We start from the raw sequence: 15849 nt of genomic DNA, 5'->3' as shown, positions 1-15849 counted from the left end.
GGACGCTAAAGTGAAATAATAATTGGTCCTTGAGAATTCTATTTTCGTTGATTTTGCCATCATCGGTTCATTGGAACAGAAAATTAAGGTCAAAGTTTAATTTTCTATTTCAGCACTTGAATGTGATAGTAGTGCCACAATTTCAAAGATTTTTTTTTGTATTTTGGCCACCTTGGTTCAATAAAATTTCTTGAAACTTGCTATGCCATTAACACGTCATTATTTTTTACCAATAAAAAATTATGCATGCCCCGCAGACGCCTTCAAAATCTATGACGTCACAGCATGCATACTGGTGCGAGGACCTCAAGGTGGCGGCGCCGCACGTTTTCTCACTTGCCAAGCATCTTCTTGCGACAAGAGTTGTGCTTTTGGTACTATGGAAGGGTAACTTACCAGTGCCAGAAAAAAAAACATTGTTGTCTTTAGTGTCCCTTTTACAGGCTACCTTCATGTTGCGAATGCGATCAACAATAATATGGGCATTCCATTTGTGACCTGGAAATGCCAGGTGAATATCATAAAGAAAAAAAAGGAACGGCTAAAACATCAATATAAGGCCTTTGCAGAACTGCCGTTCGCCTCATAATCTGTTTGAAAGGTACCGAGACCGCATTATTGTGTACACTTCCGAGTTGCGCGAATAATGGGTCATCTTTCGTCTTTATTAAAATGATTCAGTAATGAATCATCTAAATAAATTGTTAAATTACCATTTTATTTACTTTCTGGCAGGCAGCGCCACCTGTTTATGTAAGTATCTACTGGCCGGCTACGAAGTCGACCGTTAGCCGTCGGGCGGGTCGAGCTGCCGCATTCAGCCAAATTGGCGTGCTTAAAATTGTGTTGTCATTGCCTACTCGGTGAAGAGCGGTGTTCACTGCTGCTGTAGTTTAAATCATGGGCACTGCACGATATGACCGGGCAATCACTGTATTTTCCCCTGACGGTCATCTTTTTCAAGTCGAGTACGCTCAGGAAGCCGTAAAAAAAGGTTCTACAGCGGTAAGCGTTTTCTATCCCCTTGTAGTGTTTTCTTGTATATCAAGTGTAAACGGTATTGAAAAGCGGCATCTTAATGATGAGGTTTGATGCGTTTGTTCGAAACAGGAGTCACAGCTAAAAATTAAAGCACAGAAATTGGTATAAATTGGTAAAAATTGATCATATGTGCTGCTTGAAACGTCACCGTTTCATTTTTTTTTCCCCCTGACTCTTCCAGGTTGGCATAAAAGGTACAAACATAGTTGTTCTCGCCGTGGAAAAGAAATCCGTGGCGAAATTACAGGAGGAGAGGACAGTGCGGAAGATCTGTCTTCTTGATGACCATGTTGTCATGGCATTTGCGGGTAAACATTTTCGTATCACGGTGCATCCTTGAAATAATAGTTGAAGCCTGGTCGCCTGAATTGTTGTTCATATATCTGTAAAGGACTTACCGCCGATGCAAGAATACTGATTGACCGAGCAAGGGTGGAATGTCAGAGCCACAAACTCACTGTAGAAGATCCCGTTACTCTGGAGTACATCACCCGCTACATCGCGCAGTTGAAACAGGTATGCTTGTTTCGCATATCAGTAATGTGTTGCTTTCGATCAGTAAAGACGTAAACAGGTGCGCGAATTTTCCTGTGCAAATATTTTCTTGTCGTATTGAGCACTGCTGCACTGCCACACAAGGACTGTATACAACAGCCTCATTTTGTACGAAAATTGTATGTGTATTTTGTGTTTTTTTCGTAATACAGCCGTTTTCTGGCATTACCATTGTGGCAGTAGCCCCTGATGTTAATTTTTGCCACTGTGGTTCTGTGTTGAAACAAGAGTGATACAAGGAGCAATAGGACTGCTTAGGAGTGTGAATAAATAGGCAATATTGTAGACTGTATAGTGCAACTAATCCACGGGGCACAAGAAAGACACACAACAGACACCCCCCCCCCCCCCCGAAAAAAATGCACTCTGTTGTATGTGTATCTTTCTTGTGTCCTGTAGATTAGTTGCACTATACAGTCTACATTGATGCTTTACCAACAGGCCCAGTCTTCTACCTTAGCAGGTATAGGCAAAATACTGATGTAGATATCGTGGCACATTTTATGCTGAAATGCATAAACCCTCGTGAAAATGTAACTAATGTTGAATGACAACTTTTGCATTAAAAAAAGTTTCACAGCATGTCTAGAAGACATTTTAAGCAGTCCACTAATGCTGGCAAAGAAATGGAACCATGGAGTATGGATTTGTTATTGTGAATGGATGTACAGTAATGTTCAGGAAGGCTGTTAAGATTCAGTGACAAACCTAATAGGCAACCAAACTGCTCACATGCCTTGCAATAACACTGTAGACATGCAGCAGGGTAAATTAACCCCGGTATATGAATAGGTATAAAAATAGGGCTAAAGTAATGCAATTTTCTTTAATTATGCAGTGTTCATACCATCTGGCTGGCTCTAACAAAAATGGGCCCCTTGATTAATTCCCCTTCTTTGTTCGTCTAGAACTTTTACAGCTCGGCCCAACTGTAACGCCTGTGGCACATGGGAAAAGGAATTGGCAGTAGTTGAAATAGGATCATTATATTGTTTTGACCAGTAGCAGCAAGTAGTGTTTAAAAAGACAAAGCTAATAGAAAAGCCTTTGGTTGATAGCCGTCACACTGGGAAAATTGAAATTTAAGAGATACTACCACATTCAAACACAAGTCTACTCTTTTACATAATTTGCTCTGTACCTTTCAAAATAAACAGATAGTTTAAAAAATACTACTGCATTCAAACACAAGTCTATTCTTTTACATAACTTGCTCTAAACAGATAGTTTAATGTTCAAGTTACCTGCCCATTACTAGGTAAGGCTGTCATCAGCTACTGACCTCAAATACACCCCTGTGTGTTCAGCAGAGAACCTACATTTTTATCTCTAGAGGTAGCTTGTCCTTCACAGTAGATTCTAAATCTCTATGCATTATGGGATTTCATGGTAATGTGGATTACACATGTTTTCATTACCAATGTTTGTGTTAGTTTGTGAGCAGGAGCCATGACTAGTGAGCATATGAGAGCAAGCAAATGCTAAACAGTAAATACAAGCAAGACTGATAGCAATCCTGTTACTTCAAGAATAAACTCCTAGCAGCCATGTCTTGATGTGCAACCAAATGCTTTTGAATGTGGTAGGAAGTGCCCTGCAATGGCATTCATCAAAAGCCTCCTATATCACGCTTTGTTATGGAAACCTTGAGGTATGTTGAGGCAGTCAGCAGAGCACTGAGAACAATCCTGTTGCACATTGTCAACATTTAACAGCACGAAATTTCATATAAAAATGTTTCACTGCTCTTTAATGTTACATTCAGTAGTTGAACCCTCTTGTGAGTAAGTGAAATGGTCACAGATATGCATTAATGTTGAAATATTTTTTTAGACATGCACTTACATAGGATTATGAACTTTTGCATTTTAAAAGTGGCATTTTGGAATTCCCCTACAAAGCCCTATAATGGCCTAAGTGGTGTCCTTAGAAACGTTTCTGCATTTTTCGGTATGTCATTGGAAAACAGTTATTATTCAAGCGCACTGGTTCTTGGACTACGGACACAGTGGAGACAGTTGTGCGTGTGTGTGGCTCGTGAGAGTTGCTGTTCTTCTAGATCACATTTATTCTATTTTCAGAACAGGCTGCAGTGCAAAGAGCAATTTCAACGGAATACTTTTGAATGCATTTTAGCAATTATTTAAAATCAGTATAAAATAAACATGCTTTCAATTCTTTATTAGTCCTTGATATATTTGTGAACTTTCTGATACACTTTGTGTGCAGGATTGGTGTCACTGAAACTTTCTTCGATTACTTCTTTTCTAGAGGTACACACAGAGTAATGGCCGACGGCCTTTTGGGATCTCTGCTCTTATCGCTGGGTTTGACTTTGATGGCACACCTAGGCTCTTTCAGACTGATCCATCCGGTGTTTACCATGAATGGAAGGTGAGTTCCAGTGTATATGTCTTGCTGTTGCATTTGCTGCCATTGCTATACAGAGGCATAACAACGAGGCAGTTTTAGGTCTGCTGCTGGTTGTTTGTTGTGTGTGCCCTGTATGTTTATATTTAATGATGCAAATTCAATCCAGTGCCTTACTAACAATATTAGAGAGTCATACAGTGTAAAAGCATTGAAGGACCTTTAGAATAGCTTCAGAAAATCAAAAACAGTGCACCTATCTGCATTTTTTCCCCCTCTTTGTTAAATGATACCCAAATGTCAAATCCCCCTTAAGGTGCTTAACCCATTTGCTGCTGAATGCTTGTTGAATAAACCTTGATGTTGCAGTGCATGACTTTAATACTCTAATACTCCGAGATAGATGACAAGAAAACTTGAATAAGTGTGTGAGTTTCAACTCTGAGTAAGCAAACCTCCCTCCACATTGTGATTTTAAGAGAACGCCTTAGCTTATTCAGTGTTTATGTACTTTCTGTTGACAGTGAGTACAATGTCGTTTACTCTTTGCATTTTGGTTGTCATAGTTAGTACAGTGACTGCACTGGAAGGCCAGGGGTGCTTTGGATTGTTCTGGGAAGCCTAAATTGAATTCCATTTGCAGTATTTTGTTACTGTGGTGTAGATGTCAACATCTTCTTTCATATCCTCTATAAAACAGGGTGAGAAAAAGAAATTAAACAAAAAAGGGGGGAGGTGTCATGACTTGGAATGTCATTAAGACTTTTTTTACGTGTTGCCTTAGCAGAATGAAACGCAAATGCAAATAAAGTGGAACATCTCATGCATCAAATTATAGTCAAACTATTACAAATGTGCAGATTTTGTCACAGTTAGTAGCTGCATAAAATGTTATTTAGGCAATAAATTATGGTAAATTACAAACACACTTATTTTTGTTACTATTGCAAACATAAGTAACTGACACTTCCCTGACATTCCTAGAACTTTTCTTCTCAGCCCACTGACTTACTTATTACAGGCATAGGAACAACACATGAGTGCAATAGAAAAAGTGACAATAACATGAAAGAAGCAGGTTGAAAAATGAAACATATTGGTGGTATAGTTTGTAGATCTGCCAATCACCTAGTGTGATTAACGCTTTGTACCTCACAGCCAGTCCATTTGCGCAAGTAAATATTTTTTTGTGTATGTGTAATTACAATACATGTGAAAATGGGAATAAACTGAAAACCTGGAAAGTAAAGCTTTAGCACTAGAAGAAAACGAGTGTCCACATGTGCAGACAATGGGAACACCAGTTACACTTGGTCCGTCATCATCCTTCATCATACATGGGAACCATGCCCGTAGCCAGGGGTGGGGGGGGCCGAAATTTTGATGACACATGGTGTTTTATCGAAAATAAATCATGAAAATAGGCGTTTTTCTCAAATAGTAGAGGTTTTCAGCAAGTGTGTCCCCCCCCCCCCCCCCCCCCCCCGACAAAGTTCCTGGCTACGGGCCTGATGGGAACTATGCATGCCGATGGCTCTGTTTCAATGCATTAATCATTATCATCATCATCACCACTTACCATAATCAATACCTTCATAATCAGTTCAAAGCATTCATTATTAATATCATCATCAGCAACATTCACGTGGCCACTTGCTAACGGCTCTGATAAAACATTTTCATCATCGTCGCTCATTATTGCCATTCAAAGGGACTGACAACCAATTTTTAGGGCACCCAGTTTCTTTAGCACAACGGAAAGCTGACTGGTCAGAGTGTCTAGCCACGAAATGCTAACTTGGAAAACACCGTCAAACATTTTTAATGAGAATTTTTCTGTCTGCGGCGAATATGAAGTCTTATACACACTTGACAACACATGCTGCAAACAGTGAGCGCGAGAGCGGTTCGTGTTCAAGTGTGGTGGTTTACTGCGCATGCGTGCACTCCGCGCGCATGCGCCGCGGCTGGACATGGGCCACTGGCGACTGCGAAAACAGCGCCGCTTCTCCTTTTCAACTCCTTTTCGTCGTGCAACTCCTTTTCGTCGTAGGCAGCACAGAACAAAGCGGGGATAGATAATAACATACATATTCTTACTTTGAGGACCAGTTATGGCGCGCATGACAGCATCAGACTACGTACAGCAAAGTGATCGTCTTCATTATCTTGCTTCAAGGTGGTTCCGCTAGGCTGCGCGACATACCGGTTTTTGTTACTTTTAAAGGGACACTAAAGGCAAATAATAAGTCGACGTTGATTGTTGAAATAACGGTCCAGAAACCTCATAGTACTACTTTTATGCCAAGGAAGTGTTTATTTTGAAATAAAATCACGTTTTAGTGGTCTGCATCGCATTAGCGCACTTCAAATCACCCGCCTGAAATCTCACTTTCATATGTCACTGCTGCCGTGCCCAACGTTGCCCACCTTTACTGCGCAGCCGCCGACACTAGTAGCAGCAGAGCGAAAGTAGCGGGACCCACAGCAGCAACAACTGCCATCGAAGCCATCGAAGCTTGCCGCAATCGCCGCAATGGATGTAGACGGAGAACTTGACAATGGCATGACACTAAGCCACTTCGAACGTAAGGGTTCATTCCGCGGCACCCAGTGAAACACACATCGGTTTCCTCGCTGCAGCACTGGCGTTGTGCACCATTCGGGCATCCGGCAATATCACATGCATGCGGCATTTTGTCGAACTTTCTGTCAGAGCAACTTTCACGAGCGCGCAAAACACACGCGGCAGTACGCGATCCCGAAACTACCACTGAGACGCGACCGCGTGAGTGAAGCAGGGCGCCGGGCGAAGCGCAGTTCGGCGAAAACGGAACCTTTGAACCACGCGCGCCGTTCCCCATGGCAACGCCACAGAGGTTCTTTTTTCCATGAATCAAACGGAAACAAACAAACAGCATTTTATTACGTCTTTTGATGCATGGAAGGTTCTTTTTTTATTGCTGCTAGTTTGATTACTAGTGATTTATTGTAGGCAGACTCTCATACGTCATCGGGATCACTTCGAAAGTGTCCCACTCGTGGCGCTCATCATGTGATACATTTAGCTTAATTTCTCGGTAAGTAGGACACTGCTGTTGATAATAATTGCCGTTTTAGAAGTTGTCATACATTGAGCTTTCACTGTGACATGAATTGTTATTTGCCTTTAGTGTCCCTTTAAGCACGATTTAAAGATATAAATCGTACTCACAACGCGAAAAGGATGCTGGAATCTGTCACTATATTTCATGGTCTTTTCATTTCTACCAGGATCTAATCACACGTTCTGCCCAGTTGTCGGTCCCTACATCAACACGTTATTCCTCATGTTCAACGCTTTCGTCATCACTATCATTCTCACCATTCAAGGCCCATTTCCTTGTCCACAGTTCTACTTCGTGTTCATTATCTTTATCGTTGTTGATCATTACCAGTGCGTTCATGGTTACATTCAAACTGAATGCTTTCATCATCAGCAGTAGCATTGTTCAAGAGGCCTTTGCTTGTTGATGGCTCTGCTTCAGCTCGCTAATTATTGTTGCTCTCCAAATCGAAACAATCATTTCCGCTAGTCAGCTCGAAAATTATGGCATATATTTCATCACTTAATGCATGTCCCAAGTAAAGCAAATAATTTCTAAAGAACTTCTAAAAGGCGTATTTAGCTATATTACAGATGTTTTGTGCAAAGCCGCACGGCCACGAAGGGGGTTCTACTACCATGTGGTGTTCCGTCTGCTTCTTGCATGAACTCGCTATGCCTGGTGTCAACAAACATAGACGCCGCAGCGACAACTCGACTTACAAAACTTTGGTCACTCACAGAGTGACAAAAGTCGCACAAAAACAAGATAAACCCTTCCTTTTCTCGAATAAGGCTGAATAGTTTAAAAGCTCTTACGAATTTAGAGTGAACTTATTGAAAAAAAAGTAATGCCAACACTTCAAATCGATTTTTAAGGCAATGCGTTGGCTAGCCTGATCCCACTTTACTGATTTTTTGTCCCCATATGTGGACTCTGGGATACAAAGGGCTAAAAACCAATTCAATATCCTTGCGTGTGGTGCATGTAGCAATGAGAATGTGTAATAATTTTAGAGCAAATAATAATTACAGCACATAATAATCAAAGCATTGCAGAACAGAAAAAAAAGGAACATGGGAAGGATTGGAAAATGAGTTCAAAAGTAGCCAATGCAGCCTATGCATCAGCTGATTCATAGGCTGCTAAAACAGCTGATGCAGCCACTATGCCCATGTGTTCTTCGTGCTGTGTCACTCCATTTGTAGCACCAGTATTTCCAGTAGTAGAGCTTACCCACAACAGTATTTGTGTGTAATCGTGACTTAAAATATTCATATGTAATCGTGACTTTTCAAGACACTGAAGTAAGAGGCAACGTGAAGCAAAATGGAAAGGCTAGCTAGTTGGTACTGATTCATAACGGTGTAAATAGTTGCACATTGTTGTCTTCGTCTTTTGCACAACTTTATGAAGACTTCAATGTGCAACTTTTTTGTGCAACTTTCGTCTTTTTTGCGCAACTTCACACCGTTATGAAGAGGCAACGTGAAATGCTTGCTCCCTGCTGCCGGTGCTCTTCACACCAGTGTTGTGACCACAACTGTCTCTTTTGTGGTCATCAATGAAACATGTTCACTTGCCTGTGTTTGCAAGGCAACCCGATTGTTACTTTCATTAAATTAATCAATTTTTATTGCAATTTCCACAGCCAATAAAGCTACTAGCATTGCTTCGTATAATCATCCAATACTTTGAAACAAGGTAGAAGTGAAGGAGAAGATTGAGCCATAAAGGGATGAACAATTTTTGAACAAGGTGTCGCTGGACCCAATGTTTCAACAAGCGGTCTTGTCTTCTTCAAGGCAAAATTTTGTTGTATGCTCATGTACTGAGTATACAACAAAATTTTGCCTTGAAGAAAACAAGACCACTTGTCAAAACATTGGCTCCAGTGAACACCCCCTGTTCAGTTTTTCATCTGTCCAATTCTTTGGTATCGCAATGAATTCTTTGCCTTGTGGATGCAGCTTCGACTTTTTTCATTGGTTCAGTGGGATGAGAAAGTACTTGCTTATTGATTTTTTAAAATTCTTTTTATATAAAGGTTTGTTTTATGGGCTTATGGTGTTAAATAGAAATCTCACATTTCTTGCTTTATGAATAATCTGCAACGATCAGAGCCTTACAATAAATGTATTTTCTGTTGTAATAGGCAAATGCCACGGGACGGAATGCCAAGACAGTGCGTGAATACCTTGAAAAGAATTACTCTGCAGATAAGATGGAGTCTGATGAAGGTGCAGTTAAACTGGCAATACGGGCTTTACTGGAGGTTATCCAAGGCCACAACCTTGAAGTGGCAGTCATGGAACGTGGAAAGCCACTGAAGGTAAGGTTTGTTCGCACTGGTTCGTGTGTTGTGCTGTTTTCATCTTACAGTAGTCTCATTGCAAGGCTTTTGTGGTTGTACCATTTTTTTATAGTTCCACTGAGGCCACTTCAGTTAGGTATGTTATGTTGGAAGGCCATTGCTAGCTTAGTTCAACCTGTGAGACATGATTGACGGATACTTGGCTGAAGACCTATTGTTGATCTGTCACGTGCATTTTCAGTAAAGGAGGTCCCTGAAAAATCAAAACGTGTAAACAAGGCTATCAAATCGCCTTATCCTGATAAGGTGACTTGCACTACTGTTAAAGGGAACATTCTGGTGTGCAGCTCATGCTTTTCCCTGTGCTCTAGCTGCAAGTGTTGGCTGTAGCTGTGTAATTTTACCATCCAGGTGTGGAGAAAGATACCAGTGCCACGAAGTTCAAGTAATCTGCTCAGACCCGCACAATTGTACACTTGCCAGATGAAAAAAAAAATTCTGTTGTATGCTCATGTACTTACTGCCTTTAAGAGTATTTATAACCGTAAAGTGGAAAGCTTGTTCTTACAGAATGATTCATTTAGTTGGCCAAGTTCCTCTGCTTGGTTCCTCTGCATGGTTTGTGAACATCCATGGGTTATAGCTTGTTAAATGATGTGTAACGTTTGTGAGTAATAAGTTTGAAGTGTGTTTGTGGTTAATATTTTCTCCGTGTAATCCACTACACTTCGCTGCTGCGCTGATTGTTGGCACTACAGTGTAGGTGTTTTTGAAGTTAGGTCAGTTATTTGCAGGGTTCAGATAGATAATTTCTGATTGTGCCTCAGTTTAATCCTCTTGGGAACAGCTTAGAAGACGCTACAAGTGTTCTGGCATTTGTTCTGTTACCAGTGTGTTTTGTAGTGGTATGAAGGAGATATGGGTACATCGTTCATATTTCATGGTACTTGTGGCCTGCTACTAAAGGCAAAAGTAGGTGACATGTTTAAATGGGAGGTTTAATAATACATGCTTCCATGTAATTGCTGCTTTGAGCAGCTGATCAAATTGGAGCATGTCTGTTAACGTAGTTGTCATTGTTTTTTTTTTTTTTAATTTCAGATGCTGGAAGCAAAGGAGATCGAAAAGTATGTTGAAGAAATCGAGAAGGAAAAAGAAGATGAGGCTGAGAAAAAGAAACAGAAGAAGTAGCAGCTACATCCTTTGCCAGTGTAACCAACAATGTTTTATCAGTAAATCTGAGTTCCTTGTATGCTGCTGTGAGGTCTTATTTACTTATTGTACCCTTTGTGGCTAGCAATACGGAATTTGCTGGTTCTGGCCAAACTCCCAAAATGTAAATGAAACTCGAGCAGACGTTTTGCATATATGCAGATATCAGTTTCACATGTCCTGCAGATACACATTGCCAACTCCAAGCTGTGCCATATTTGATATTTGTTTGCTCTGTTTTCACAGCTGTTTTCATTAAAGTGGGTTAAGGCCAGTGGCCTTAAGGGGACTGACTCATCAGAACCGCAAGAACTGTAGCAGGAATGCTGCTACAGTTGCTGCAATCTGCTATATTCTGTTAAGGCTGCTACATCCACATGAGAGAAACTGCTCTATGCCGTGCCAACACGTGACCTCCTAGATTGCACAGGAGCTTTTGCTGTGCCACACAATCCAAGGCCACAACCAAAGGACTTGTGATCAATGCCAGGAAGCACTTGTCGCCACACCTTTTGACAAGTGCCGTCCCATATGCGTGGGTTGTGAATAGTTTTAGCAGAGCTCTAATGCCAAGCCAGCATGTATTTATGCTGGTCAGTATTTCTTTATCATATCTGTAATAAAAGCGATAAATAATTTTATCCTCTTTTTCTTGTTTTGGCAATGTGCTATCGAACTGAGAGCAGCTGCTAAAAATCCTAATTTTTTCTGATGCATAATATGCAACAAAATGCTTTTGCCCATTCTAACCACTTTCTAGCGCTCAATATTGGCCACATTGCACCCATAGCAAAGAGCATGACCAAAACGTAGTTACGTGATTAATAAGTTGCCATGCATTCTTTATGGTTTATCATCTTCAAAGATGTACAACATTCTCTGTACTTGTGGGACCATATACAGTGATTTATCAAGAGATTAGAAAAAATTTCTAAAGTCTTTTTCAAAAAGCATAATGCATGTCCCCATCCTTCCACCATACTCCTCGAGAAATGGTATCCTTGCAGCTGCCACCTGCATGATTATTTTATTTGGCATAATAATTGTGCTGCTGCTCCCTTTGAGGAGCGCTTGGCACTGCACTCTTCATCACATATAGTCCAATTTTCTTCAGGATAGGCACATCCACTTAACTGCTGCATATTCTTGCATTTAATTCCTCACTTCAACATTAAGGAACCTTAAAGCTGCTACACCTGTTAGACCTCCAGGCAACAAAAGTGAGCAATATAATCACTGGAATGTCCAGTTTTTTTCCTCTGCCCCCCCCCCCCCCCCCCTTTTTATTTTACGAAGGTGATGCTGGCAGCTCATTAACTGTAGTAGCATGTGGCACTGGTATATGCACAGGAGTGCAACAAATATTGGGTCAAAATAAGTGGTTAACTATATCCATTTAGAGTGTGCCCTGTTGTCCTGATGACAAGCTAATGATACAAACTGTTTTAGCATTAAAATGAAGTACTAGTAACCCGAAGTTTCAAAGGCCATGGAGCAGAGGGGTGTCACATTTCTTTTGAAGTTGGACATGCATTAAACCAAAGCAACACCTAGCAGGTTTCTTTTTTTGCTTACTGAATGACCAAGCACCCTTGGTCGAAAATGTGCAATTGTTATAATTTTGAACAGAATATGTAACCATGAACTTTTAACAGGTTTCTAAGTATGAGCCTTCTTGTTTCTGCTTAGATTTTTGTATAGCTAAATAATAAGTTCGTGAGAAGTTATTTGTAGTGAAGTGAAAGTGCTACAGTAGTGCCATCTCGGCTGTAGAGCGAAGGAGTAGCTTGTAGTGGGATTTCCGCACCTTTTTGAACAGTCCGAACATCTGCGTGTAAAGGTGTAGTTCTACATAAGCAATAGTCAAGGTTGGTCTTCAACGTCGTTGTGCACTTTTGTCACTTGTGGCCCTGCAATTAGGTAAATGCATCATAAACTTTAATTTATGATGCATCAAGTGTGATGTTACATATTGTTATATAACAATGAACTGGAATGTTACAAGCAGTGATGCTACAAGAAACACTGTTGTTGCATGGTTACCCTGATGCCTAGCTTGCAATCAATTAGCAGAGATAAAAGGAAAATGGAAACCATCAGTTGGACGATTGTCCATTTCAGCCTGTAGCCTCATGGTGTAAAATGGCCGAGATGTTGTAGTGTGTGCAACAATAGTGGTGACAAAGATGTCCCTTCTAGTTACAGTCTTCATAAGTTGCTGCACTAAATGCTAGGAGTATGTCCAACCAATAAGGCCAGAAGTCAACCCTTGCTAAGCCCTTGCTTTCTCTGGGAACGCATTCTCAATCACTTTTGGGAATATTTCAGTGCACGTCAATTGGCTCCAGTAGTTACATTCCTGGCTGCTCCGGTGAGCTGCCACACTGTACTCTAGGTCACGTAAACTGGAAAATGTACCCAAAAGTGATAGTCTGAGAATGTAAGGTGGCACCTTACAAACCTTGGGCTTCCAGTCAATTTACTTGATCATGATCCTGGTTGGATTTAACGCTATTTCAATGGACTTCCTCTGGTTGTAACTGACCAGCATGTCACCCGAGTTGCATGGAAAGGTCCGCGAGAATTTGCAAATGTGGGTCTACATGCATTTTGAGGTTCTCTGATGGGAATAGATGGAAAAGCTGCATGTTATGATCTGACAAGTGTTCGGAGTCTTTCTGGCGACAGTGGTTTGCCAAAGGGTGTCCAGCCCATTGTGTATGGCATCATTATTTTGGGTTAATAGTACGCTCATGTTTATCCCTTGGTAGTATGAACCATCCATATTAACGGCGCGTACGACACCACAGAAAAAGGCACACGAGGTTCACAGAGCGCTGCTGTGCGTGTCTCGCTAAAAACCAGCTCGTCCAACACACTGCATAGTGTGAACCAGCTGTATTACTACAAGGCGAAAGTGACTTATTTTGGGGCTGTGTCTGGGGATTCTTCAGGTGGGCAGGGATAAAGTTTGAGGAGTACTCCAAGTCTTAACGTATGTACAACCTCTCAACCTTTGCATACATCCCTAATAACTGGATCCTGCTTCCGGGCACCATGTACGGGATAGTGGTCCCAACCAGTCATGACTGTAACGTGCACGTGCCACAATATACAGTGACCTACCTTTATCATGGTGCAATTGCACGACACAATGGTTCTTGAAAGATTTAATATTGGCCGTACCAGTCTCCAATGCACCCCAGGAATGAGGATAACAACGCACGGTCAGCAGCAAGTCTGCCTTTTCGAAGGTGCGTTTGAATGGAATGCTGGCGGCCCCAGTGGCTTTCTTACCAATAGAACAGCAGAAAAACAGCTTCTCTATATTCCTTCAATGTAGTCACATGCAATTGATGCATTGAAAGTTTTCTACCTTTATGCTACACGCAACGGAATATATATTTCGATGTTTCACTTTTGCTTCCAGTCTACTTAGTCAGGTGCTTACCAAATGGCTGTGTAAGGTTCTTTTGAAGCCATCACATAATCAGCATTGCTGTTGCATGTACAGTACTCACGGATTGAAACGGAAAAATTTAGAGCCCAATAATGCACGTACTTTCGCTTCCAGCTTATACAGTTTGCGTCATATCTGCGTAATTTTTACTCTTACACTTACATCGGAGCCAATGTAACCTTTAGTGGCCAGATTTGCAGTGACATGGCGCAGTTATCACTACAAATGCACATGGCAGTCGTTAAACTAAAAAAAAAAATGCAACAGTACTATAGATGGTTTTAGAGCTTGGTGCTCCTGGCTTCTCTTGGGGAGGTAAACGTTATGGCTTAACTCTTAGGGTGCCAGCAAAACTAATTAAAACAACATTAACCTTTTTGAACATGCTACAAGAAAACTAAAAAAACTAGAGCAATAAATAACCACAATGAAAATGTATCACGAGAACAGAAAGTCTGGCCAATTACCTTTACATCAACAGTTAGTCAGACCTGCGTTCCATCATGTGTTTAATATGCCTATGCAGCCATTAGCACAGACCTTTACGATCTCATCTACAACTACATAACTGCAGGCAGTACTTTGGAAAAAGGTAATTTTCTATGCAGAAAGGTATGCGACTAGAAATAGCAGGAGGAGAACTGCTAGAACATGGCACAAAATCTTATTTACATGTGAAAGCAAGCCACCATAAGTGTCTCAGCATCTTATTGTTTCAAAAGCTTGTTGTGCCATCCAGATAAGTTAATCTCAATGCTCAAAGCAAATTTTTGCACAAGCTGTAACCACAAAGACATATCTAACCGAACGAGCCAATATTATGGAAAGTGAGAAAAGATGCCAAATATTCTTTGTGGAACTTGACAGTGAATGCAAACTGATTACGCAGTTTACAGCACCTGTTAAGTTTAGAAAGTAAAGCCTGCACCACGGCCAAGGCGTTACTTTCTTTTAAGCATAACAGGTTATGCAGTGTGAAAGTTATTGTGTATAACAGCTTTAAAAAAAACATGGTATTTCAACAGCAACGAGTGCACTCCAAGCATAGTTTTCAGACAAAATACAGCAACTGAGAATTCTGAGAACCCCAAAGTACATTGTAATCTGTGCCTAACTTACCAGACAATAGCATAACAGCTCTGACACACAGGTGCTACTAATTCTTCCTCAACTCGGAATTTTAACTGCAAGTCATGATGGTATCAAAGCACTAATACATTGCACAGCCCAATACTCAGTGAGTTTGTAAACCACATTCACACCAGATGTTGTGCTGCATAGTTTAAAGCAGAAAGTTTTAACTGATGTTCTGCGATACAGCAAAAGCAAATCAGCTAATTTTTTTAAAGATGAAGATGCTGTGCACGTTTCAAACATATATTTTTCTTCTATTTGCAATCACTAATAATAACTTGCATTCAATCTCTGCACTTGGTTGGTCAACAGATGATAAAAGGATTACGTGAATAATAATAATATCTGGGGTTTAACGTCCCAAAACCACGATATGATTATGAGAGACGCCGTAGTGGAGGGCTCCGGTAATTTCGACCACCTGGGGTTCTTTAACGTGCACCTAAATCAAAGTACACGGGCCTCAAACATTTTCGCCTCCAATGAAAAAGGATTACATGAATGAATACAACAAAAATCTGCCTGATGACAGTAGGAAATATCAACTGCACTATGTTAATGTTGCCGACAGTAGCCATTGAGTCGCAATCACAAAAGGCAACAGCTATATTGTGCAAATGTTAAATCGAAGTCTACGTAATGTACTACATGAGAGCGCTCATTTACAGCTACATTAA

The 15849-nt window shown here is 40.8% G+C and overlaps 1 protein-coding gene across 1 annotated transcript; it reads left to right on the top strand.

Annotated features, from left to right (window-relative positions):
- The first annotated feature begins 772 nt into the window (after positions 1–772).
- On the top strand, positions 773–10615 carry LOC119374563 (proteasome subunit alpha type-7). The gene is made up of 6 exons (XM_037644722.2): positions 773–1005; positions 1223–1349; positions 1433–1557; positions 3868–3990; positions 9208–9384; positions 10468–10615. Exons 1-6 carry the CDS (start codon positions 901–903, stop codon positions 10555–10557), a joined length of 747 nt encoding a protein of 248 aa, XP_037500650.1. The 5' UTR covers positions 773–900; the 3' UTR covers positions 10558–10615.
- The last annotated feature ends 5234 nt before the right edge of the window (positions 10616–15849 follow it).

This window comes from Rhipicephalus sanguineus, chromosome 1 (assembly GCF_013339695.2).
Source record: "Rhipicephalus sanguineus isolate Rsan-2018 chromosome 1, BIME_Rsan_1.4, whole genome shotgun sequence".
NCBI lineage: Eukaryota > Metazoa > Arthropoda > Arachnida > Ixodida > Ixodidae > Rhipicephalus > Rhipicephalus sanguineus.
The sequence above is the reverse complement of the archived record's forward strand: the minus strand, read 5'-3'. Positions and strand labels throughout refer to the sequence as shown.

Coding starts and splice junctions, on each gene's coding strand:
- LOC119374563 (XM_037644722.2), top strand. CDS start 901: ATGGGCACTGCACGATATGACCGGGCAATCACTGTATTTTCCCCTGAC. Junction 1,006..1,222: donor TAAAAAAAGGTTCTACAGCG/GTAAGCGTTTTC, acceptor TGACTCTTCCAG/GTTGGCATAAAAGGTACAAA. Junction 1,350..1,432: donor TGTTGTCATGGCATTTGCGG/GTAAACATTTTC, acceptor ATATCTGTAAAG/GACTTACCGCCGATGCAAGA.